At 44.1% G+C, this 27882-nt stretch overlaps 1 protein-coding gene across 1 annotated transcript in view; it reads right to left on the reverse strand.

The window, feature by feature from the left end:
- SRD5A2 (steroid 5 alpha-reductase 2) overlaps positions 1 to 6824 on the reverse strand; it is a 30378-nt gene extending 23554 nt beyond the window's left edge. Inside the window, exon 1 of the mRNA XM_034427283.3 lies at positions 6487 to 6824. Coding sequence (XP_034283174.1) covers positions 6487 to 6800 — 314 coding nt within the window. The 5' untranslated portion in view covers positions 6801 to 6824. The remainder of the gene's footprint in view (positions 1 to 6486) is intronic.
- Between the last annotated feature and the right edge of the window lie 21058 nt (positions 6825 to 27882).

Consider the following 27882-nt stretch of genomic DNA (forward strand, 5'->3'; position numbering starts at 1 on the left):
CCTGATTGGTCATTGTGAATAATTTGTTGCATAACTGGCATTAGTCTATTTGATAGTATCTTAGCAAAAATTTTGTAATCCGTATTCAAAAATGAAATTGGCCTAAAATTTTCAGGTTTGGTACAGTTTTGATCTTCCTTCGGAATCAATGAAACAAAAGCTGTTCTCCAAGAGGGTGGGACTCCTTCCCGATTGAATTTTACAAAATAGAGTTTTAAGCGGCTCTACCATTTCAAGCTGTAAGTTCTTATAATAAACAGCTGTTAGTCCATCTGTTCCTGGAGCTTTCCCTATTTTTAACTGCTTAATTGCCGCAACAATCTCCTCCGAAGTTATTGGTTATTGTTATTGGAGACTTGCATTTTTGAATGCTTTGGAAGGAGGTGCAACAATGGTGGTGGCAATCAAGCAATTTGCAACATTCTCCAGCACAAGCATGAAGCCAAAAGAAAAGATGTATCGATGTCTCTTATTGGCATTATTAGACCAGTATTTTTCAATCTTGGCAACTGGAAAATGTGTGGACTTCAATTTCCAGAATTCTTCAACTATTAGGCTGGCCAGGAAGGTGGCTGAGAAATAATGAGAGTTGATATCTACATATCTTCAAGCTCCCATTGTTAAGAAACACTGTAGACTGACAAAGGCACAAAAACTGTAAAGTGAGTGTACTAGTTGGCCAACATCTGTATTTGTCTTTTAATACAGGTAGTCCTTGACTTACAACAGTTTGCTTGGTGTCTGTTCAAAATTACAATGGCACTGAAAAAGTGACTTATAACCTTTTTCACACTTATGACCTTTGCAGCATCCCCTGGACATGTGATCAAAATTCAGATGCTTGGCTACCGATTCACATTTATGACAGTGGCAGTGCCCTGGGGTCATGTGATCCCCTTCTGCAACCTTCTGACAAGCAAAGTCAATGGGGAGGCCAGATTCACTTAACAACCGTGGTTACTAATATAACAACTGCAGTGATTCACTGAACAAACGTGGCAAGAAAGGTCATAAAAATGGGGCAAAACATCTGACTCAGCAACATCAATTTACAATTAACCACAAAGGGAAGGAGAATGGGGCCTGAACATCAGGGAGCCCAAAGGCAGGCTTTGAAAAAAAATGAATGGAGTGGAAAAGTTGGAAAGAGAACTCTGCTGTTGTGGTTATTCTGGTACACAATGTAACTTCAACCCAAAGAACAAAGTATACATACCAACTAATGAATAAAATAACAGTATGCAGTAAAATCTGTCTCAAAAAAAAAAAATCTTACTCCGAAAAGTTTGCTATTGAGCAATATCTGGCTAACCCACCAAATTTCCAAAGCCTTAACACAGAAAAATGACTGATATTTGCTAAATCCATATTCCTTTCCACAAAAGAAATTTTGTCCAAGCAGAAAAGGAATACCCATTCCCTTTGGCAGATTGTTTCTGTGAATGGCATTGCGGTTTGACATTACAGGGAGCGTAATTGCCTATCATAAACCATTCAAGTTCATCTGGTTTTGCTGTATCAACAGTAATCCAGTACAGCTGGATCCCAGAGGCAGGGTTAAATACATACTGTGAGGCAATTTCATGTGTTGGCATATTCTGTTCCTGGTCTTGGGGCAGAGGGAAGGAAGGATATAATAATAATAATAATAATAATAATAATAATAATAATAATAATAATAATAATAATAATAATAATAATAATAATAATAGTGACCTAGCCATCAAAACTACATGGCTATGGATGAAACATGTAACAGTGATACCCATTGTCATCAGGGCACTTGGTACCATGTCCAAGAATTTTACAAAACACATCAAGAAATTGCAGCTTCCTGCTATAACACCCGCGGAACATCGTACATCTTAAGAAGGTACTTGGTTGATACCTAGGACACTGGCAGCAACTCGTATCAACCATTAGCACCAGTCAATGGTATTTGTGATGCATTTTTGAATGTTCAGTTGACTGAGTTTCACGTTTAATGAATAAAAGAGATAATAATAATAGCCTTTATTGTCATTGCACATCAGGTATACAACAAAATTGATTTAGCCTCTACTGGTATAATCCATAACAGAAAATACAAGACAACATGAATTGTATAGAGTTGTTGTTGTTAGTTGTGAAATCGTGTCTGACCCATCGCGATCCCATGGACAATGTTCCTCCAGGCCTTCCTATCCTCTACCATCCTCTGGAGTCCATTTAAACTCATGCCTACTGCTTCAGTGACTCCATCCAACCACCTCATTATGTTGTCCCTTTCTTCTTTTGCCCTCAATCTTTCCCAGCATTAGGCACTTCTCCAGTTGAGTCCTTCCTTCTCATTAGGTGGCCAAAGTATTTGAGTTTCATCTTCAGGATCTGGCCTTCTAAAGAGCAGTCAAAGTTGATCTCCTCTAGGACTGACCGGTTTGATCGCCCTTGCAGTCCAAGGGACTTGCAGGAGTCTTCTCCAGCACCTGTTGTGGTCCGCCAGCAGCCTGTGGAGCTGGCAGTGGAGTCGGACAGTGAGGAGGCTGAGGAAAACATGGGCCAATCCTGGAGGCTGGGGAAGGCCCGGATGAGGGCTCTGCGTCAGAGGCAGAGATGGGGCCAGGGCCATCTAGGAGTGATGTACAGACTCCGGAGCCTCCAGAGGCTGACAGCAGAGAGGCAGAGGAGCAGGAGGAGCCTGTTCCTAGTGCACGCATGAGAAGAGCTGCCAGAAGGCAAGAGCAGCTAAAGCAAAAAGGACAACTTGGGAGTAGGGCTAAGAGATGATTGGCCTCTCCCATAAGGCTTAAGAGACCAGCAATGGCTCTTGGGCTCTTTGTTGGAAAACAACTTTGATAGATTTGTTTCTTGTCTTGCTGCATTTATCTCTTGTCAGCAATACTGCTTTTGAATTTTTGCCAAGAAAAGCCTTTGGCAGGTTGCCTAATTAGCCCAAGGTTGGTGATAAGGCTGAAGAATTGTGTTATGAAGAATTTGTTTTTAATTAGTTTGGACTATGCTGAGAATGTGTTAATCTGTTCTAATAAAGTCTGTTGGTTTCAAACTGATTGCATCTGATAATACCTACTTGGGCCTGGGTCACAACAGCACCATTGTTCAAAGGCCTCAATTCTTTGGCGCTTAGCCTTTCTTATGGTCCAGCTTTCACAGCCATACATTGCAACTGGGAACACCATAGCCCTGACTATACACACTTTTGTTGGCAGGCTGATATCTGTGCTTTTCAGTATGCTGTTTAGATTTGCCATAGCTTTCCTCCCCAGGAGCAAGCATCTTTTAATTTCTTGGCTGTAGTCCCCATCTGTGGTAATCTTGGAGCCCAGGAAAATAAAATCTGTCACTACCTCCATTTCTTCCCCATCTATTTGCCTGTAATTGAGAGGGCCAGATGCCATGATCTTAGTTTTCTTAATGTTGCATTTCAAGCCAACTTTTGCACTCTCCTTCGTCACTCGCATCAAGAGGCTCTTTAGTTCCTCTTCGCTTTCTGCATATCCGAGGTTGTTGATATTTCTCCTGGCAATCTTAATTCCAACTTTTGATTCATCTAGCCCCGCCTTTCTCATGATGTGCTCTGTATATAAATTAAATAGGCAGGGCAACAGTATACAGCCTTGCAGGACTCCTTTCCCAATTTTGAACTAATCAGTGGTTCTGTGTCCAGTTCTCACTGTTGCTTCTTGACCCACATATAGGTTTCTCAAGAGACAAATAAGATGGTCTCTCTCTCTCTCTCTCTCTCTCCCCCCCCCTCTCCTATAGTATAGAGAATAATCCTTATACAAGTAATTGGGGGGGGGAACAGTCATACGTTTCCATATGTACGTGGAGTGATTGTGATTGTGTTCAGGAGTCTGACAGCCCATGGATAAAAACTGTTTTTAAACCTGTTTGTCCGCCTGGCTATGCTTCGATGTCTTCTGTCCAATGGTAAAGCTGAAAAGAAGCACTGGCCAAGATGTGAATCATCCCTAAGTATCTTCCTTATTCTGCTGAAACAGCGAGACCTGGAGCTGCTGTGTGGATGAGCCCCAGAAGAACCTCTAAAAACCAATGTTTCTTATCTTTGATAACCTTAAGATGTATGGATTTCAACTCCCCAAATTCCCAGCCAGCAAAGGGACGTCCACACCTGTTAAAGTTACCAAGATTGAGAAGTGCTTCTCTAAAGAGACTTCACTCCGTTCTTAATCACATTCAGCTCCCAGAGAATTGGGTGAAAGAGAACTGGCACACCACAAATCAACTTGCATTGTAGAGAGCCATTGTCATTAAATTAACCCTTAGCTTTCTTTGATTTTCTCCCTTCTTACACTAGATTAGGCCATTTTTGTTAAATGTACATTTTATACAACTTTATACATTTGAATCCTGCATCTGTCAATACCATACTTTTATTTTAACCTTAAAAAGCCAGCACAAATGTCATATTTTTATATAGCTGAATATAAGCTGTATCTTCCAAAACCAATTATAAAGGATAATTAGAAACATTCATTTTAATATTTTTATCAATATTAAAATGTTAATAACAAAAATTTATATCGCCTTTAATCTCTTTTTAATGAAATTATGTAATATGACATTTACACAGTGTGTCTTTGGCACACACACATTAAAGGTTTTACTTTACTTGCCCTTTCAAAGTTACTATATCGGAGATGTAACACCAAGCCAACCGCTTGTCTTTCAAATGAGGCAACTTCCAAGCGAGTGTTATAACAATATGGCCTTAAAATGGCAGTTACAATTCTTCTGCAAAGCTATTACAACCGCTGCTGTACATAGAAGGTATTTTGGTAGCAGGTGCCACTGAATCAAACAGTGTAAAGATTGGAATAGCCCTTCAAGATCATCTAATCCAGGGGTCTTCAAACTTGTCAGATTTAAGACTTGTGCACTTCAACTCCCAGAATTCTCCAGCCAGCTATGCTGGCTGGAGAATTCTGGGAGTTGAAGTGCACAAGTCTTAAATCTGCGAGGTTTGAAGACCTCTGATCTAATCCCTCCTTCTGCCTATATGGAAGAATCCACTTTCACAACAGGAACAGAGCCAGTAGGATTTTCTACACACGGACACTCATGGATAAATCTACAAATGTGGTTAACAAAAATCTTGGTAGTTCCAACCCCTCCTTCAACTCCTACAAAACCTAGAGCCCGTTGCTAGATGAGAATTGTGGGAATTGTAGTCCACGTCTTGCAGGATACATTGGGGTTGGCTATCCTTCCCAGGAATTTTGGTTGGGAATTTTGTTCAAGAAACTTACATTTTTATATTTTTATTCTTGCCCTTTTAATGTATGAATGAAAATATAGTATATAAAAAAATAAAATCGTTTTTTTTAAAAAAAAGATTTTAAAGGATTAGGAAGACAGCGCTGAGGCTCTGGAAGGGCACGGGACATAAAAGGTGAATGGTGTAAATCGTTCAATAAAGTGTTAGAAGTACAAAACCAGTTTCATATGGTATCAAGATCTTAGTATGCCAGGGAAAGCAAGCTGTTCCATCAATAGCTTTAATATCTTCTTTCTTCCTCATTCCTCGTTTTTAAAAATAGAAGCTGAACATTTATTGCAATAAATTGCAGGAGACAGAAAAGACTAAGACTTCTCAAGATAACCTCTCTACATGTATGGATATTTTTAGACTGCTCTCTTTAAAAAAAAACAAAAACCCATAAGATGATGCAAAGCATCATCATTTCAGCTACTCGAGAATACTATTTGCAGGAACTGCGGATCCTATCCACTAAACCTGGCAGTGAAGGTCGACTAGAAAATGAATGTTACTCTGTAAACAAACTTTTATTGGAATTTACTTTGGCTAAGACTTCAATCTCGCTCCGCCGGTTCAAAAACAACACGAGCCTTAAACCGAGCTCAAAATCTGACCTGAGCAACGGAACAACGGCGACTTCTCAATTAACAGCCTCGTAATTCCCACCGAGTTATAAGGCTGCGATCCTGTACACCTGGCACACCGAAGAATCCCTCGCAAATCTCGGCGCCTTTTGCGGAACGGCAAAGAACGAACTTCCCGCTGCCTTGCCCCCGCCCCACCTCTCCCCCCCACAAAAAAAAAAAATCTGCGCGGAAAGTCAATCCTGAAAGAAGCGAAAAAGTTTTAATTCTTTCCAAAGAAAGAATTCACTTGGATCGCCACTCCAGAGCTGAAGAAGAAGCCGCTCGAAGCTCTCCACGTTCCGTACTCGCGTAAAGGGCGCTTGGAACTCAATTTCCCATCCCACCCCGGTAAAAAGGATCAGGGTGTGGAAGAAGCGCCTAGTAGACTGGACATTCCCTTCTGCCGCCCCGTCCACTCCGCGCCCCGCAATACGTAACTAGGCGAATTCGCCTCAGGCTTAGAATAGCAAGCATAGAAAAACCGGCGCATCCGCTTACAGAAGCGGCGCAGGGGGAGATGGGCGCGCTCTCCGCTCCGCTCCTCTCTTTCCAGCCCGACCTCCTTCCCAAGCGAGGTACCTGTAGAAATAGTGGCCGCAGAACATGCCAGCCAGCAGCCTGCAGCCCAGCGGCGCGAAGCGCGGAGGCTTGCGCAGCGCCAGCAGAAGCGCGGGCACCAGGAAGGAAGGCAGCTCCTGGAGGAACCAGGCGCAGCGGGACGGCAGGTGGGTGCAGCGCGGGGTCCTCGCGGCGGGGTTTTTCCCCGGCCTCGACTGGCGGGGTTCGTGCTTCCCGTAGTAAGTGGGCTGGTGACGAAAGAGCCACAAGTGCAGCACCCCCAAAAGCGCCATCAGGGCGCTCAGGGTCATCACCAGGCTCGGCCAGCACTGCATGGCCTCGGGTTCTGCCGAAGGGACGCTCAGCCACGACGGAAGAGGCCAAGGCGAAACCTGCCATGGATTATAACCGCCTCCCCTCCCAACCAAGGCATGGCGAGGTGCGAAGAAAGGGAGGGGCTCGCCCGACCCTGTGTCGTCGGAACCCGCCTCTCTTCTTCGCCCGGGCGCGCGACTGCTTTCAATCTGCCGGGGATCGCGGGAATGGGACCGGTCCCCCCCTCCCCCCTTCCCACGCGCCCCCCTCCCCCACCCACACTTCTCGCTAAAGCGGCTCAGATTTAAAAGTCAGCGGCTGGAGTTCGCGCCCCTGGTTTGTAATCCGATTTATGTATGTATGTATGTATGTATGTATGTATGTATGTATGTATGTATGTATGTATGTATGTGATTTATATGCCGCCCTATCTCCAGCCGGACTCAGGGCGGCTCACAACAATGTCCACTAAATGTTCACTTTGTTCACAATGTTCACTTTTGTCCTGTGCGACGGTCTCCCAACATTGTGGTGCCTTCCTGATTCAGGCTGAACTGATGCCCGGTCTTCAGGTTTCCCAGCCCGTTGACTGAGTCAGCGTGAGAGCTGAATCATCCCATCAGGAGTCGGCAACAGGTCTGTGGAAGGGAACGCTTGCTGCATTTGGACGGTATGTTAAAGTTGTACTAATAAAGGCAAGTCACTCCCCAGTATCTTTGCGGTTGTGTTTTCTGCTCCGTCGTTATCTCACTAGAGAGAATCCCTTTCGATTCAATCCCAGTGATTTTAGGCATTTCAATCGATCATTAATCAATCAATCAGAATGGAACTGGAAGGGACCTTAGAGGTCTTCTAGTCCAACCCCATCCACCCCACACTCAAGCAGGAGACCTGATACCATTTCAGACAAGTGGCTGTCCACTCTACAGATCCTTTCATATTCATCTTTTCTTTCCACAGGTTGATTATGTACCATCAACTCTTCCTAACATGTAGTGACCACGTATCTAGATTTTCTCCCTTATGATTTGTCCCCAACCTGGTTTTTCAGGTCTTCTCAACTCATCACTACTGTCCACCTTGCTTACTGATTCTTCTTCCTCTTCCCTTTCCTTCCACCTTTCCCAGCATAAACTAAAATGTGGAGATATGTGGAGTATCTTCCAAAGGGATACTGGGACTTTAGGGTTGAGTTTTGTGTCTCCTTGGTGTAAGTGGTTTTCCAGCTCAGGTTGTCCAGAGACCGCTTTTTGTTACTTCTGGAGATGGTTTGTGTGGACAGAAGTCACCTACCAATGGAGTTGCAGATGAATTTTCAGCACTCATAGAAGCAAAGTACAGTAGTTGCCATCATGCATCTCCTGGTTATGTGGCAACCACATCTCTGAACCCAATTTAATAAAGATAAAAGGGTGGCTTGCAAATGTTTATTCTGAAATCAATCTCTTCCAAGGTGATGTGCAATAAATCATGTTTTACAATCTCCTGGAGTCCAGGGTATACTAAGCCAAAGCTAAATTAGTAATATAATGATAAGGGGTATGGCATTTTTTCTTCTCTGTGTGATCTTGCAAGAGAGAGGGACACAGACACACACACACACACACACAGATGTGGGGAGGGAGGGAGGGAGATTGTTGTTGTTAGTCGCGGCGAAGTCGTGTCCGACCTATCACAACCAGAGGTGAGCTGCTGCCGGTTTGGACCGGTTAACCCATACCCTCCTTGGCCATGAAAGCCATCTGGGTGACTGACCCAGTAACTTTCTCTGAGCCCATCCTTACAGGGAAGATGGTGAAGGGAATATAGAAGGAAGAAAGATTATTGGGTATGTTCTCTACCTTGAGTTACTTATAAAGTAATAAAAATGGGATTAAGAATCTAATAAATAAATACATTCTCAGAAAGAGTTTTGTGATGCCTCTGGATTTCTTCAGCAAACATCTTGTTCTTGCACTAGGGGAATTTTTTTCTCTTCCCCATAAAGCTGTGCATTGTATGTGAAAGATTTATATCTAGCCATTATTTTAAAACATAAAGACTCTTCTCTCCAAATCAGGTTGGCACAAAATCCATAACAAAGTGCTTCAATTGGCAAACAAGCTACTAAATATTTCTTCACTTGTTGAAAGGGAAAGCTGAATTATTTGTTTTCTTAGACTTCTGTAAGGCTGGAATAGTCTGGCTCTTCCCGCAGGTGCTGCTCTTAGGGAGCTATTGGAGTTCTGATATGGGTGCAGGTCTACCTGTTATGGTTTAAGATTTTTTAAAAGACTATTATTGCTATATTTCTTATGCCATTTGTTTAATATCATGGATTCTATTGTTACTTTTATTTGTTTGCCACCCAGAGATTTTTGGTAGATGGGCAGCCATATAAATATGTTAAATTATAGTAAATAAATTTTGCCCACATCTTTGAACTTGTAAATCAGGTTTCAACCCATGAGGAAAGAATCAGATTATTCCACAGGACTTAGAGTCCATGATCTTCAAAGGGAGACCATGTCAAATTGACCAATACATGTATGACAAAACACTATTATTATAAAATGAACAATCAAAGGATATGATCCCTTTTTAAATTGTTTTTTCTGCCAGCAGGGTTTTGCCTAAATATAGAGAGAAGAGTATCTTTCTGGCTCCACCTGTTTCTCCATCAAAAACCATAAAGGATATGATGGCAAGGACTGAAGAAGGAATTATGCGGAGTGCTATTCTCTTCAAAAATGGGGTTGCTCTACCAAAACAGAAAGTTTCTGCGAATAGAAAGAGTCATCTTAATTGTGGGTTGCAGGTTTTGGACCAGTCATTTTACAATAGACTCAAGCTCAATTTGGCGCACTCTGGTAAGGTCTATGACAATTCGCCATGGCCAACTCGTCATGATCAACTCGCCACAGCCAACTCACCATGGCTAATTCACCACAGACAACTTGCCACAGACAACTCACCACAGGACAACTCGCTGCAGGACAAGAGTTATACTAATATCCAAGTAATGGTGGAATAGAATCATTAAAGAAAGAATGCAAAAGGAGGAACAGAATAAAATGTGAATGGCAAAAATTAAAATATTTTTTATTTATTTTAAATAATGAAATAGAATTGTTACATTGTCCTGCACCAAGTTGTCCCATGGCGAGTTGGCCATGGCGCATTGTCCCGCAGCAAGTAGGCTGCGAGGAGTTGGCCAGGGCAAGTTGTCCCATTCCCCTCTGTGGTTATGCCTGACTACTGGTTATGCCTCAACTGCTTTGTTGTGCTTTCATTCCACCGATGACAATTCAGTGTCCAGTTCCTCCCACCAAAATGGACTCTTCTTCCACTAGCAAGCTTGAAAAAAGAATGCAAAGTAGGTTGTGGGTTCTGCATATGTCCTTGTACCAATGGTGAAATGTAAAATTTGTTACTACCCATTTGTGGGCGTGACTTGGGGGGGTAATGTGACTGGGTGGGTGTGGCCAACTTTTTTTTTTACTTTTTTAAAGCATAGTTTTACAACCTATTCGGGTGAATAGGTGTAGGAATCTACAATCTGCATATGTGCAGGGATTTTCCTATCTTGGATGGCAAACCTCAGATAAGAAAGGTTACTTGCACGTAAGCGCCAGGAAATTACATTAGAAGATAAGGCCCTAATTCTGTAAACAAGAGGAACAGGACGAGAGGAAGTGGGATGTGTATTAGATTTTAATTATAGCCAAATATTAGAAGTGCTTAAGCCAGCAGTAATGATTAACCTATGATTTAAGTTACCTGGAAGATTCTGTGAGCCAATGATATTCTGCCAAGTATGCTGTAACTTGAAAGTAACAAACTATATAATGTCACTATGTAAGACAATAAAGTTACCACATATATCCTCAACCTTTGTGTGTGTGTGGTCTCTACAAATAGGTTGTAAAAAAAATGCTTTTAAAAGGTTAAAAAAAGGCTCTGAAGATCACAGCTGTGCCTCACGACAGACAAAGCCTTTTTTTTTTACCTTTTAAAAGCATTTTTTAACAACCTATTCGGGCGAATAGATTGTAAAAAAATGCTTTTAAAAGGTTAAAAAAAGGCTCTGTCGATCATGTGCCACAGCTGTGATCATCAGAGCCTTTTTTTTTTTACCTTTTAAAAGGGAGTAATGACACCTGGGCGGGTAGGCGGAGCCTCGCGCCGCCATCGCTACCGGTTCTCTGAATCACCTGCCACAATTGTTACTGGATCACCCGATCCGGTCCAAACCGGGAGCATTTCACCCCTGCCTTGTACTCAGCAATAGCCATCACAATATAATGTTCCTCAGCAATCAGAGAGGAAACAAAATTGGTTATAGTTTAATCCTCAGTGAGGAAGCCATATTATGGAAGGATGGACACTTTTACAGTATGTATTTCACTGTGGCTTGATTATTTGAAAATCATAAATGTTAACAGTTTAAAATCAAAACATATTCATTAAAGTTAAGAACGCCTGGCAGTATACCAGAACCCATTGTTCTAAACACTTGCCTACACTTGCCCAACATGTGCCCAACTTTGCTTTTCCTGCCAGAAGATGGGAAAACAAAGCTAGGTAAATCCAACTGATCTTTCTTGACCTTGACCCAGAAAAGGTATGTAAAAGCAACACCAGGTCAGTTTCTGTTACAGTAGGGTGTTAAACAGTGGAGTCAGTGCATAATATGCCAAGATTTTTTACAGCTGGTTTAAAAACTAATGGATGGTGTCTGCAAGAGCTGATTGTAAGAGCTCTAAATACTCACGTTTCTATGTTAAGTTTAAGCTAATGAGCACAAATATGTATATAAAAAACCCCCTATATGTAACACAGCATGTTCTAACTGGAGAACTAGGCAGGTACTCAGAGGCAAGGCTTGAGGAAACGCCTTATTTCTAACCGAATGCTAACAGAGAACAAGGCAACAGTGCGCGCGTGTGTGAACATTGACAACTTGTAGCCGCCTGACAGCTGCTTAAATAGGGAGCTGTCAGACAGGGTAAACCAATAAGCGGGCTGCATTTTTCCCGCTATATTCCTACTCGCGCTTTAGCCAATCGGAGCGGGGCAGCAACATGGCCGGCTTCGGGGAAGGTCGTAACAGCGAGGACTTAACACAGCATGTACATTAACCAAGCCTGTCATCATTCTTAATGTAGCTGCCTGACTATAATAATCTTATTGGACTGAAATCAAGAAATTGGGGTGTGAATTATCTAGCCTGAGCACAGAAGTGTTTGCAGGAAAGTGATTGGCCAGATTTTATCAAGACAACTCTACTTGCAGGTGTTACGCCATTAGAATGTGAGTTAAATCTAAGGATGGAACATTTTATGAGAATACACCAGCTGAAGTTTATACCTAGTCTGTTGGAGCATATTTTTCTATAAAAAGGTTCTATGCATATTCCTGTAATAGTTTTCAAATAATTCATTTTCAAAAATCCATGTGATTATGGACAAATGGAACAAAAGGTATACTATAATTACTTCATTATCTCTTTATTGCCCAAAGTATGGGAACTCAACATGCAAAGGGTGACTAAGCTTTTGCCTATAGAGACCTCATTCAAACATCATACTAAGCTAGGATGGTTTTGATTTAATGCATTATGTGAATCCAATCACTGTCCCTTGTAAATCATGGTTTTAGATGTCATAACCTAACAAGTCTACTCTGGTTATACAAAAAGAGATTATTAAGTAAATGATAGTTTTGTGCAATGTACTGAATTAACCTAGGGCAGTGATGGCTAACTTTTTTGCCATTGCGTGCCAAAAGCGGGGGAGCACGGGGGGGTCACACGCATGCGTGCCCATACCCATAATTCAATGCCCCCTCACGTCCCGCCCACACTCCCCCTGCTTTTGGCACTCAACGGCAAAAAGGTTGCCGGTGGGCCCGGTAGGCCCGTTTTTTTGCCCTCCCCAGGCTCTAGAGGCTTTCTTGGAGCCTAGGGAGGGTGAAAACAGTCTCCCCTACCCCTCTGGAGGCCCTCCAGAGGCCGGAAACAGCCCATTTCCCGACTTCTGGTGGGTCCAGAAGGCCCAAAATCGGCTGGCACGTGCATGAACGCTGGAGTTGAGTTAGGGCAACGCTCACGTTCCCACAGATATGGCTCCGTGTGCCACCTGTGGCCCCCGTGTCATAGGTTCACCATCACGGACCTAGGGCATTGTTTGGAGGAAGGAACAGTAAAATGAGTTTATGTCCTTAGGAAGTCTCCTCAATCAACCAGATTATTTTACCAGAACGCTGGACTGAGAACACTGCTGTCTAGAAATCTATATTCAGTGAAAAGTGTTAGATTGGTGCAGGGAAAAGAAGATGCGACTCAGCAGAGATCTGTTCAGCACTTTATTCATCTCATGTGGAACTGCCGGCTGAGCTGCCGAGCCCTCCTTATATACAGCTCCGGCAAGCTAGCCAGCCAATGACATCCATTTAAACTTCCCACCGGTGGATTAGCCAACCACCGGCGGATGCCCATATAAGGACACAACACCCCTCTACTCCTAGTTCTCAGTCTGTCAATCCATGGCTGACGTAAGTCACGTAGTCGTGCAGGTAGGCGGGGTGTCTACTAGCCCTACTTGACCTGCGCAGTTCAGTTCTTGCTTCGTTGTTAATCCGGACGGGTCGGGCTCCTGCCCTCTCTAGTTCCTGACGTGGAATTGCCTTGAACTCGGCCGTCGAGTGCGCTGGGTCCTGCCTAGTGCCTCCGGCTGGGTTTGTTGGATTGTCCTGCGGGTGGCGGAGTCCCTCTCCCTGGCCGGGATGACAGAGACTCGGCCGCTGAAGTTCGCCTTGGACCCGGGCTGGGCAGTTGAACCACGGTAGGTCCTTGGGTTCTTTCCTCCCTTCTTCGGCTTGTGCTCCAGGCCCCTGGCGGACTGTCATGGCGGGGCGTCCCTGCGGCTGTGGTTGCGGTTGATGCGGTGTTTGTCGCCGGCCGACCCTGCCAGGGTGGTGGTGGTCGCTGGCGTCATCGGGGTGGTGCGGGTTGACTCGGTCAGGGTGGTGTAGGCCTACTTCGTCGGGATGGTGGCAGTCTACCTCGCCGGGGTGGCGCAGGCCTACCTCGTCTGGCTGGTCTTCCTCAACTCCCCTCTACCTTTTCCGGAGCTGGTCGATGTGATGCCTGCAGGTTCGTCCGTCGTCCAGCTCCACTTCATATGACCTCAGGCCGGTCACTCTCCTGATCAGTCCTTTCAGCCACTTCGGAGGGCCCTGGAAATTTAGCGTGAAGACCGGATCTCCGATTCCGAGAGTCTGCGTCGGTTGGGAATTGTTTTGTTGGCATTGCGGATTGTACTGGGGGTGTAGCCGATCCAAAGGTGATCGTAGTCTTCTCCCCATCAGGAGCTCTGCCGGGCTCTTCTTTGTGGTGGTGTGCGGAGTGATGTGCTGGGCGAACAGGAACTTATCAATTTTCTCCTGCCAGTCTCCTGTGCCCATTTTGACGAGTGTGTCTTTGGTGAGTCTCACCATTTTCTCCGCTTGCCCATTTCCTGCTGGCCTGTAAGGGGCGATGAGGGCGTGCCTAATGCCCAGCTCTGCTAAGAAGGCTTCCATGGTCTTGGAAGTGAGCTGGGGACCGTTGTCTGAGACCAGGACGTCTGGAAGGCCATGCGTGGCGAACAGCGGCAGAGTGCCCTGATGGTGGACTCCGTCGTGGTGGTGGGCATTGCAATTACTTCCAGCCATTTTGAGAAAGCATCCATCACGATGAAGAGAGACTTGCCATCTATTGGTCCTGCGAAATCGACGTGTATTCTCGACCAGGGGCTGTTGGGCATCTCCCACTCCGTTGGCTGAGCTTGCGCTGGTGCTGGTCTCACCTCCTGGCATGGGTCACATCTGGCAATCCATTCCTCAATGTCCTTGTCCAGCGTTGGCCAACAGACATAGCTCCGTGCCAGGGCCTTCATCCTGACAATGCCAGGATGCTCGCTGTGCAGTGTCTCCAAGGTCTTCTTCTGTAGGGTGTGGGGAATCACCACCCTGTTGCCCCAGAGGAGGCATCCTTTCATTGTGGAGAGTTCTTGTTGTTTCCAAACGAATGGACTGAACTCTTCTCCCATTCTCCCCGTTGGCCAGCCCCTCAAGATCCAGGACATGACTTGCCTGAGGGTTTTTTCTCTTTGGGTGTGCTTCGCCATGGTGGTGGATGAAACTGGGCACAACTGGTCATCATCAATATGGAACAGTCCGAGAGGGGGTGCCAGGTCTTCCACTGGGTCTTGGATGGGGCATCTGCTGAGGGCATCGGCGTTGCAGATGGTCTTGCCAGGTCTGTGTATCATCTTATACAAGTAGCCAGTGAGGAAGATGGCCCAGCGTGTCATCCTGAGCGACATATAGGTGAGCATTTGTTTGTCTCCTGTGAGGAGTCCCAGCAGTGGCTTGTGGTCCATCACGATGGTGAACGCTCTTCTGTATAGATATTCATGGAAATGCTTGATGCCAGCTACGATGGCCAAGGCTTCCTTGTCCAGCTGGCTGTAGTTGCGCTCAGTAGTGGACATTGTTTTAAAAAAGAACGCAATGGGAGCTTCTGATCCATTGGGAAGTTGGTGGCTGAGGACAGCCCCAACTCCATATGGCGAGACATCACAGGTCAGAAACAGGGGGAGTGTCTCATGGTACTGCATGAGGACACTGTCCAAAGAGAGTAGTCTTTTGATGTTCCGGAAAGCTGTCTTTTCTTCCCTAAAAGTCGATGGAGCAGCTCAGCAACTGTGGCTTTCTGTTTTAAAAAGACATTGTAAAAGTTCAGTAGTCCCAAGAAAGCCTGAATCTCTGCTTTGTTTTTGGGGGCTGGAGCTTCCTGAATTGCTTTTACTTTACTTTTGGTGGGGTGGATGCCTTTGCTATCAATTAGGTAGCCCAGGAACTCGACCTCCTGGACCCCGATGATGCACTTGTCTCTCCTGACTCTTAGACCCTTCGCCTGAAACCGCTGCAGGGCAAGCCTGAGCCATTCCAGTAGTTGGCTTCCGAGTGGCTGGAGACCAAGACGTCATTGAAGTATGGCACCACCCCTGGAATGCCTTGCAGAAGGCATTCCATCATCGATTGGAAAATGCCTGGGGCAGCGCTGACTCCAAATTGGAGGCGGTTGCATTTGAATGCACCCCGGTGAGTGACAATAGTCTGAGCCTCCGCAGTTTTTTCATCGACTGGCAGTTGCTGGTAAGCCTGGGCCAGGTCCAGTTTTGCGAATATGGTTCCACTCCCTAGCAAATGCAACAGATGTTGCACCACTGGGACTGGGTATGTGCTCTGCTGTAATGCCCTGTTAATGGTGCATTTATAATCAGCGCAGATGCGCACAGATCCATCATGCTTCATTGGGGTCACAATGGGGGTCTCCCATGCAGCATGATCAATCGGCTCCAATATGCCCTGGGCGATTAATTTGTCCAGTTGGGCATCAACTTTAGGCCAGAGGGCGAATGGAACCCTGCGGGGCTTTAGCCGAACTGGAGTAATTGTTGGATCTAAATTTAATGAGATGGGTTTTCCCAAAAATTTACCTAGGCTCCCGTTGAAGATGTCCTGGAAGTCCTCTAGGAGCTTGTCGAGTTCGCTCTGTCTGATCTGATTAATCACGCCAATGGTGAGCCCTAGAGGCTTGAACCATTCCTCTCCAAGAAGGGATGGTCTGATCTCCTTGACGACTGCGATGGGTAGGTCCCCAGAGAAGTCTTTGTAATGGACTCTGAGCTTGGTTCTTCCCAGGATTCCAATTGGATGGCTTCCAAAATCCACCAATCTCGCTTGCAGCGGCTTGAGGTGGCTTTTGGCAATCTGCGGCTTGAGTTTCTTGAGCTGAACCCAGTCTATAATAGAATAGGGCAATCCGGAGTCGATCTCCATGGGACATAGTGTCCCTTCCACATGGACGGTCATGTGGAACTTGTTGGATCCCTCAGCAGCGGCGTGTGCTATGGTGGTCTGATGGACCCTTCTGCTCTTTCCGTAGCCTTCTCCCTCGCGCCTGGGGTATTGGGACCATCTGGATGACCTCTAGTTCTCGCGGTCGCGGGTTCTGGGAGCCTCCATGACCAGTTCTGCCACTCTGCACGCCTCGGCGATGTGGCCCTTCCTCCTGCAACGCCTGCAGGTCGCATCCAGCCAGCGACATCTGGCGCGCATGTGATCCCCGTTGCAGCTGACACAGCATTCCTCTCGTCCCCCATCTTGAGGGTTTCCCCGCCATTGGGGTCTGAGAACCTTGTGGATGGCCATTTCGGCTTCGGACTCTGACCCCATGGTGGTCTCGTCTGATGAAGGTTGGGGACTCTTGTAGATCTTGTGGATCCCCTTAGACCTCCTCATAGCGGCTGCTGCTCTCTCTGACGATTCTGCAGCTGTAGCTTCTTCGATCACATCTCTCAGTGAGACCTTCTCTGAGGCTGAGGAGTTTCTTCTGGACCGAAACATCCCTCATCCCGAAGATGATCCGGTCTCTCAGTTGGATGTCCACATTCTCAAACTCACAGCTGGCTGCGATTTGTCTGGAGCGCAGCTACGAAGTCCTTAACAGATTCGCTGTCCAGTTGATTCCGCTGGTGGAAATCAAACCGGTTGGCCAATGGGGTGCTGGTTGGAGCGTAATGCTCTTGCAGAACTTCCTGTAGTTCGGTCCAAGGCATCAGCTCAATGTCCCTCGGTGCCACGAGATCCATGGCCATTTCCAGGACCCCGGAGCCGCAGTGAGCCAGGAACAGAGCTCGCTTTCGGTTGTCGTCCAGGTCGGTGAAACCGCTGCCTGCCAGGAATTGTCTGAACCGGACCATGAAGGACTTCCATTTCTCCTGGTTAGGATCGAACGGAGCCAGCGAGATCTGTGGTCCAGACATGGTTCTGTGGTTCAGTTTCAGTGACTTTGCTCAAGTGACTCAGCTCTTGATAGATGGTGGCGATCGTGCCACGAGGTATGCTGTCGGTTCTTTTGTGTCCTTCGTCGCCAGTGTTAGATTGGCGCAGGGAAAAGAAGACGCGACTCAGCAGAGGTCCGTTCAGCACTTTATTCATCTCATGCGGAACTGCCGGCTGAGCTGCCGAGCCCTCCTTATATACAGCTCCAGCAAGCTAGCTGGCCAATGACATCCATTTAAACTTCCCGCTGGTGGATTAGCCAACCACCGGCGGATGCCCATATAAGGACACAACAAAAAGGTTTTCTGAAAAATCAGGGCCACACTTCATCCTAAAGGTACAGTACATCTTTAAAACCTTGTGAACATTAAAGGTATTATGAAAAAACGAAAGAATTGATAGAGCAGATTTGGAAGTGTCGTTTTTGTAATGGCCTATTTTAAGGTCTGAAGGTGGACAAGATGCTTGGGTTAAGTCTAGGTTCCTCCACCTAGTGTTTGATATGTCTCTTCTGGCTCGGAATGAGGCAACTCTGCTTGGCCAGCTCAGTGCGGCCAGCTTGCCACCACCTAGTCATCTCTGCCAATTTACCGTTGCCAAGTTATCATAGGATAACTCAACATGGTTAATTCTGCAGAATGACAATTTGTTACGGACAGCCAGAGGGAGAGCTGGGTTGGAAAAAGAGTGAGTGGGGCAGAGTGCACAGCAAGGATGGTGGCTGGGGGCTTCCATTTTCACACATATGCACCACCGCTGCCACCACTATGCCAAGCTCTGGTCATTCAGAATTCAGGCTATTTGGCAGCAGCAATAGTGTTTGGGCCACTCGGGCGCGGCAGCAGTGGGCTCAGCGGGTGGTCAGGAGCCGGCAGCAGCCAGACGTATCCCATTTTCACACCGTCTGCCATTGCTGCCACTGCTCCTGTGCCAAGCTCCTGGGGAGTTTGGCACGGCGGCGGCAGCAATAGGGTGTGTGTGAAAATGAGATGAGCCCAGCCTCTGCCATCTCTCTCCTTCCTGACCTGCCCACCACCACCACCCTGAATAGCCCAAACATGCTGTTGCCATGGAACATCCCACAGTGGTGACGGGAGTGTGAAAACGGATGCGTCCAGTCTTTGCCACCTCCTGCCATGCTGTCACCACCATCAAACAGACTGAACTCTGAATGGCCTGGAGCTCGGCGCAGTGGCAGCAGGGAGTGTGAAAATGGGAAGCCCCCAGCTACTGCCATTGCCACTCTACACTCTACCCACCCGCTTCCTCACCCACCTGCCCTTTCCTCCGGCTGCCTATGGTGAGTTGTCCCCAAGGCGAATTGTCCATGCTGAGTTGTCCTGTGACATCTTGGCAGTGGTGAGTTGGCAGAGGTGACTTAGAGGTGGCAAGCTGGCAATGCTGAGCTGGCCAGGTCAAGCTGGTCATGCAGAGTTGTTCTGGACTCTTCTGGCTGGCCAGGGCTGCCCATGAGATGATATGTAGTTGGATTTGGGTGATGATGAATGCATTCTTGAGGGAAGGGTTGCTTGTGCTATTGCTTAAGGAGGCAGAAGGACCCTTCCCCCAGAAACCATCCCTAGATTTAGTTTTAGATAAATATCATCCTGTATCCTACTCTTTTTAGGAAAAGCTAGTGAGAATATGATTGCCTTGTAGCTATAAAGGGTCCAGAAAGGATTTTCTGTATCTTTTCCAAATGGGTCGAGGCCAGGATGTGGGACTGAAACAGATTAGCTGCACTTGTGGATAACTTCCAGAGGCAGCAGGATGGGGAAATGTGTCTATCCAATCTCCCCTTGATCTCTCTGTGACTTTTGATACCATGATCCATGACTCTTATGTGGGGTGCCTCAGGTCTCAATTCTCACTCCATTCATTTTTGACATCTATATGGAAGCTCTGGATGAAGTAATTTGATAGCATAGGGAGATGATACCCAACAGTGAATCTCTGGCTCAGGCTAGTCAATTGATGCTATTGATGCTCAGTGTCAGTGGCTGGAAGCTGTGAGGTCTGGATAGAGATAGATGGGCTTCAACTCAACCCTAACAGATAGAATGACTTTTTTAAAATTTATTTATATGCCGCCCTTCTCCGGAGACTCAGGGCGGCTTACAATGCGTTAAGCAATAGCCTTCATACTTTTGTATATTTATACAAAGTCAGCTTATTGCTCCCACAATCTGGGTCCTCATTTTATCTTCCTTAGAAAGGATGGAAGGCTGAGTCAACCTTGAGCCTGGTGAGATTTGAACTTGCAGTAATTGCAGGCAGCTGATGTTAATAACAGTGCTTTAGTCTGCTGCGCCACCAGGGCTCTATTTAGGTGTTAGAACTTCCTAAGTCCAGTGATATCTCATCTTTAATTCTGGATGGAATTGCACCAGCCCAGCTAGAGGTGTTTAGTTTGGAAATGCTCCTGGACTCACAGCTCCTGTTAAAAGCCAAGGGGTCTTTGGGCCACTTCCTGAGTCTTGAGGTACTGCATTCAGTCACTTGTGCTTTGGTCATTCCTGAATGAATTACTACACTATGCTGTATATAGAGCTGCCTTTGAAGAACATCCAGAAGCTTCAATTGGTGCAGAATCCAGGAAATTATGGACATGTCTTGCTATATCCATGTAACATCTTTGCTCCATGAGTTGCTCTGGCTTTCAGTTTGCTTCCTGATATAATTCAAAATGCTACTTTAAAGACCTACATGGCATGAGTCCAGGGTATTTGAAGAACTTCATTGTTCTATCTGTTACTTTAGGTTAGGCAGGAAAAATATGCTCCAGTCCCATTTATTAAGGGCTTTCATCTAACAAGGCATGCCTTTTCTATAGTTGTGCTTTCTCTCTGAAATATCATATCAATCATCATTATACCTTGGGGGACTTCTAGTCCAATCCTGACTCAAGCAGGAAACCCTGGCCTATACCATTTCAGATATATGTTGTCCTATCTCTTCTTAAAAACCTCCAGTGTTGGAGCACCCACAAGTTCTCAAGGCAAGTTGCTATCATGACACCCTTGCTTTTCATTAAACTAGGCATACCCAATTCCTGCAACCATTCTTCATATGTTTTAGCCTTCAGACCCCTATTGTGAGAAAAGATTTTTTGTTTAGGAACTCTGAATTTGTCACAAAAGACTAACATAAGTGGAAACAGATATTAGGAAATAATTACTGGAAAGCTAATTAAATATACATACATAGAGGATCTCCTGAGAAAGTTTTTATCCATTTTGGTTCAAAAATCTTATAAATCTATAATTTGTCACTCTTTCACATGTGTTGTCTGGCTATAATTCTAGAATCTGGAAATTAGAATAGCTGATTAAAACAAATTTCACTTTAGATTTTGTAGATGTGGGTAAGTATGTGCTTTGTTTTTCAATTATATCTAAATGGAGGTATTTTTTTTCTTCTTGGAAAAATCTACCATTAGTCCTTCAGAGCATGAACATTTTTGTGAACAAGACTTGGATCAGAAATAAAAATAGTCATCCTTTTGTAAGAAATGGAAATCAATTGTCCATTTTTTTTTACAGAAATTTAATGCATTCATGAGGACTTGGTTACTATGAAAATTATGGTGAGGCAGATGTAAAACATAGTTTGGTGCTACCTGCTCACAAATTATTTGGGGGGGGGTGTTGATGTTCATTCATTTTCATTATCAAAATGCCATCAATATTAAAGTAGTTAAATTCTTGTGACTAAAAGAAATGCGGATCTTTGAACTGCAGAAAAGTAATATTGAACCAGAGACAAATCAGTGACAAAGGGCTATACATTTCTTGGGGACAATACCTCTATTTAGTCATTCATTTATTTGTGCTGGATCTCATTCAGAAGCTCAGCATTTCTCAGTCATACTCTTTCTCAGTGTGATGGGCACAAATTTGAGGAAAGCTAATGTACAGAAGATGATGAGGGCTGATTAGATGGACAACTCTGAAAACAGTAGAAACCACTTCCACTACTGAAAATAGAAGATGATGTCACCTTGAGTAGGGACATAAATGTACATACTACTCAAGCTTGCATCTTGCTAGGCTGGTTTTTAGTACAAATATTTGTTTTGTCTTTTTCATTTCCCCTGGAAGAATGCTGACTTGAAAATTTGTTCGAATCTCCATAGACAGAACCAATATTACATATACAGATAGTCCTCAACTTAAGACCACAACTGAGCCCAAAATTTATGTTGCTAAGTGAAACATTTATGAAGTGAACTTTGCCCCATTTTATGACCTTTCTTGCCATGGTTGTTAAGTGAATCACTGCGGTTGTTAAATTAGTAACATGGTTGTTAAGTGAATGTGGCTTCCCCACTGACTTTGCTTGTCAGAAGGTTGCAAAAGGTGATCACATGACCTCAGGACACTGCAACCGTCATAAATATGAGTCAGTTGCCAAGAACTTGAATTTTGATCACATGACCCCAGGGATGCTGCAATGGTCATAAGTGTGAAAAACAGTCATGAGTCACTTTTTTCAGTGCCATTGTAACTTTGAACGGTCACTAAATGAATTATTGTAAGTAGAGGACTACCTGTACTTGCATTGTAGCCAAGGAACTCGGGGGATGCATTCCTGAGATGTAAAGTTTAAAAGTCACTAACAGTTTCTCAAGGACAAGGACTGAGAGCTTTCCTCATCCACAGTCTGCTGAAAAGGCATCTTCTGCCTGTCTTTTTATAAGATGGCTCAAAACCAGCGTTTATCAGTTTGTGCCTGTCCAGTTAGACTTTTCTGCTTAATTCCACTGTAGGCAACCCCCTCCGATTTATTAATGTGCATCATGGCAGGAAACCTCCCTTCCTCTCCAGTCACTGGTCGCAGTCCTGGTAACAGGTCCTTCTTGGATTGCAGAACTGATGAGACACTAGAATTTCTCTTTAACAGGTCTCTGCTAAAAGGGTGATACAAGGAATGCTTTCTTTCTAACTAAACCACAAGTGGATAAACTAAGAAGGGAACATGTCAAGTATGAACAGAAGCCAGCAGCAATGGGGCTTGTACAAAGATGGAAACCACAGGGAAAAACAGGTGAGGAAAAGCAAATGGTGTTTGTTTTCTCAGCATAGGTAGGGAGTCTAAAAGAAAAAGAGTTATTCAACAACATTGTCTGACAGGATAATGGGGAATGGAAGTATTTATATTCCTTCCATTCCCCACTATCCTGTTAGAGCTGACGAAGCTTCTTGGATGAGAAGCGAAACGTCTTTAAAGTAAAAAACAAGGAAGTCCAGTTGCCTTCTGAAAAAAGCACCTTTGGGAAAACCCTGACCTCGATGACTGAGAATCTCTACAGACTTTTATCCATGTATCATACAGATATCATGAGTGAATAACCCTTGAATTAAGTTTTTCTGCTTTAATCATAATTTAAATATGATTTTGGATGTCACACCCAATGGTTAGGCAAATCTAATTTGAAATGACAACCATATTTGCTCATTCATTTATTTCGAAGATTCATATGGCTGCCCAGTCTTAAGCACCTCTGGGCAGTTCACATACAACAATTATCATTATGCAAGGAAAAATAGAAACATATAATTTTCTTTCTACAGTTTGAAATGGTTTAAGCTTTGCATCTATCTAAGCTACATCTATCAATGCTACTAACATGGGCTAATAGCATTTCTGGTTTCTGCCATGTCCCAACCTTTTGTAATTCATCCTTAGCATCATGTGTTAAAGCAATAGTTTCCTCCTTATTATGATTCATCAAAGAACTGCCCTAAAGTGTGTTAATGTGTGCCATCAAGTCACTGTGGACTCCTAGCAATCACACAAATAGATTTTCCCCCATCACAATCTGTCTCTAACCTGGTCCCTCACATTTTACATTACATGCACTGCCTCTGTATAAGTAGTCCTTGCTTACTGACTACTCATTCAGTGACTATTTGAAGTTGCAATGGGGTTAAATGAGTGGTGCTTTGGTCCTTAAAGTTTTGGCTGTTGCACCACCCTACGACTGTCTAGTCAAGAGAGGGTTGTTATTAAGTTAGGACTACCTATAGCTGTGATGGTGAACCTATGGCACGCGTGCCCGAAGTGGCACACAGAGCCATGTCACCTGGCACAGCGTCGCCCGTTCCTCTTCCAGGTTTCTGGCCCACATGCGCACGCATTGATCAGCTAGCCTTTGTGCCTATGGCAGCGCATGAAGTGCTCCCTTTTTGGCACTTGGTGCCGTGGAACAAGCAGGTGCTCCCTTTTTGGCACTCAGTGTCAAAAATGTTCACCATCACTGACCTATAACACAGAGGTGGGATTCACTTACCTTCCCTACCGGTTTGCAAATGTGAGCGTGCGTGTGCAGTAGTCATGCATTACGTCCGGGCAGGTGGGTGGAGCCTCCCGCAGTAATCGCTACTGCATTTGTGCGATCCGGACAAAACTGGCTAAATCCCACCACTGCTATAACAGTGGTGGAGAACCTATAGTACGAGTGCCAGAGGTGGCACACAGAGCCCTCTCTGTGGGCACATGCACCATTGCCCCAGCTCTGTTTCAGGTCTGTGCTGCGCACACCTCCTGCCAACCAGCTGATCATTGGATTTCTGCCACTCATGCACAGGGTGCATGCGCATGTGCCCACACCTTGCAGTTTGGGTGGGGCGCTGGTCCATGTGCAGGGTACACACACACATGCACCTGATCCTTGCAGTTTGGGCGCAGGCGCGCACTTTGGCCACTTGGTGCCTAAAAGGTTCACCACATTGTGTCCTATAACATCCACCGTGTTGCTAATTGTCCTCTTCTTCTCTTTCCTTCCACTTTCCCAGAAAGAAAGATTAGAATTTTCTCCAGAGAAAGTGTCTTTGCATAATGTGTCCAAAGTAAGATAATTTGAGCCTGGTCCTCTGTGCCTCAAGTGAGAACCCTGGTATGATTTGTTCAATGATCCATTTCTTTTCTTGGCTATCCATTGTATTCTCACAAATTTCGTCCAACACCAAAGTTCAAAGGTGTCAATAGTCTTTTTGTCCTGCTTCTTCACAGTCCAACTTTTGCTTGTCACAGGGAGAACCATTCTTTGCACCATTCTGATCTTTGTAGCTATAGAATTGGTATATGAAAGAGAGGACAGATGATTATACCGATGCAAAAGAGAAGTAGCAAAGACAGGAAAGAATAAGCAAGGAGGAAAGCCAATTTTTTTTTAAATTTAAAATTTTTTAATATAATAATTCTATCTTCAATTAAACAGTGTGTTGTCCAGGTAAAAATATCTTTGTAAAATGGTAATCAAGATTTACAACAATATTCATTATGTTAGCATTCATTCTATAATATTAAAATGATAATATTCAACATAATGATCATAATCTTTATTTCTCTCCCTTAACATATCTTCTTTATTTCACTAATCTTTTTCTTTTGTTTCCCTGTTTCTAACTTCCATTTTTGTTATCTAACCATTGGTAAAATAAGTCCCATGTCATATAATATTCAATTTGTTCTTTCTCCTTAATTGTAAGCGTTAATCTATTGCAAGCGTAAATCTTCCAATTTAATGCCTAATAAGTAGCTGTACATTTTCTTTATCAGTTTTTCTTCTGTCCCTGTTAACATCTTGTCTAATTCTGTTAATTCTTTATAAAAACCATATAGTTTAACATCTTTCTCATATCTAGTATGTATCTGCACTTGTGAGTACCATACTATATCAATCCCTTGATCGCTCAATTCTTGTTTAGTTTTGAGTTTCCCCTTTTCATTCATAATATCTTTGTACCTAACAATATTTTCCATGTTAATAACATTTGGGTAAATCGGTGCTTCCATTGTTGAAAGCCAAAGTGGTATCCTCAAGTAATGTTGTTCTCTGATTTTCTCCCACACTAACAATTATGCACTCCTAATATAATGTCTTTGAAAGTAACCATGTATTGTATTTTTCCCATACCACAAGAAAGCATGCCAGCCCAATTGCAAATCATGCCCCTCCAAAGTCAATAGTCTTGTATGCCTCAATACAATCCATTCTTTCATGTGAGTACTGCAGCCTGATAATACAATTCCCAAATTGGTAGCCCAAAAAGCCTCCTCTATTTCTTGAACCCTGCAGCATTTTTAAGCTTATTCTTGCTTTTTTCCCTTGCCAGATATATCTTAATTATACCTGAGTTCCTCAGATTTATTGAGTTCCTCAAAATATTTTTTTTCCAATTTTATCGGAATTGTTTGAAATTGTTGTTCTAGTCGTTCTTGTCTCTCTCTGTTCTTTTGCCTTTGCTCCTTCTCTCTTTGCTAAGTATCAAATATAGCCAAAGTGGTTATATTTTTGAACCAAAGTGGCAAATAAGGGAAATGTGTAATTGGTTTCCATCCTGTGTCTTAATGTTTATTCCAAGATGGTGACCACCACTGACATTATTGGCACTTTCCTGCCATATTCAAAATAGCAGCTTTGGCAGACAGCTTCCATCAGGATAGTGGTGGGTCAAGGAAGATTAAATACCTTTCCCATACATTGCCTACTCCCAGTTCAAATTCTGTCTCCACATCTGACTACAACAACCAAGACAAGATAAAATGCACTTCATATATGTTTCTCATACTTTTTCATTTGACCACCGTCAACAGTCTTACAGATATAAAGTACAAGTCAGAAAATAGCTGTTAATCAAACCTAAAGAAAGATGGGGTTGAAAGATAACACAATAAACTTTTTTTCAAATTCTCATAGTTTTTTCCTCGGTGTTGTCTCTTTTCTGTCATTCTCCTATTTTCCTTTATTATTCCATTCTCTTTCTATCAGGGTCCTCAAGAATAACAAACCAGAATCTCTCCACACATTGAGAGAGATTCTAATGTAAGGATCATATTATGCATATTCTTTGTGACCTGGTGTGCGGCTGGAAGTTTCAGTGAGTAAGTATTGTGGGCTGTATACTTGTTTGCTTAGACTGGGTTAAACAAAAAAGATTCTTATTCACATAAACATATAATTTGATCAAAAATCTTGGTAAAGGCTAAACAGTAATAGTGAATACAATAAATATTTGAAAACATGCTAGAAACAGGTGATCATTCTATCCTAGTTTAGCATTATCCATTGCTGTTTTATTCTATTCTCTGCCTGGGCAAAGGAACATGAGTTATGAAGGAATATAAATCCTTCCATTCCCCACTATCCTGTCAAAGCTGAAGAAGCTTCTTGGATGAGAAGCGAAACGTCTTCAAAAGAAAAAACAAGAAAGTCCAGTTGCCTCCTGAAAAAGCATCTTTGGGACAACCATGACCTGGATGACTGAGAATATCTACAGACTATGAATTATGATGAAGCCTTAAGAAATGGATTCAGCTATATGGACTCATAGGTTATAAGAAGGTAATCAACAAATTGGCTAGATATGGATTACCAATTTGGTTTAAGAATGAACAAGATTCGGTTAAGCTAAAATTTACAGGCCATAAAAATCTAGCCTTGCTTTCTCCACCCAAGGTATTAATAATTTTCGTAAAACACCTATGTTTTTAGGCCATGTCTATTGTGTTTGGTGATCCTCTGTTGAATGGGAGATAACAGGTTTTGTGGCAGTTTGGTGAATTAGTTATTCAGGAGTGTTGCCTGTTTGGTTGAACAAAGATGCTAAGTTCTGAACCAAAGCACTGTATTTCCTGCTCCTGAATCCCACTCTGTTTGGCCTTGACACATGGATCCTATATGGCCATGATGGCAAACCAATGGCACGCATGCTAGAGATGGCACGCAAAGCCCTCACTCCTGGCACACACACCCATTGCCCCAGGTCAGATCTCTGTGGCATTTCTTTCGTGAGCTTCTGTTTCCCTGCAAACGAAACAGAAGTTCATGAAAGAGAAAGATCTTACATCTTGCCCAGAGGTGGGTTTCAGCAGGTTCTGACCAGTTCTGGAGAACCGGTAGCAGAAATTTTTGGTAGTTCGGAAAACCGGTAGTAAAAATTCTGACTAGCCCTGCCCCCATCTATTCTCTGCCTCCCAAGTACCAGCTGATCAGGAAGAAATGGGGATTTTGCAGTAACATTCCCTTGGAGTGGGTGGGAATGGAGATTTTACTGTATCCTTCTCCTGCCACCAAGCCATGCCCACCAAGCCACACCCACAGAACCGGTAGTAAACAAATTTGAAACCCACCACTGGTCTTACTGCGCTGCTGGTGTTGGGATGCCCCGCCTCCCACCGGCCAGCTGGTCTTCAGGTCTCTGCTGCGTATGTGCGCATGTC

The sequence above is a fragment of the Pantherophis guttatus genome, chromosome 1, assembly GCF_059756535.1.
Source record: "Pantherophis guttatus breed Tessera chromosome 1, ASM5975653v1, whole genome shotgun sequence".
In the NCBI taxonomy this organism is placed as follows: domain Eukaryota; kingdom Metazoa; phylum Chordata; class Lepidosauria; order Squamata; family Colubridae; genus Pantherophis; species Pantherophis guttatus.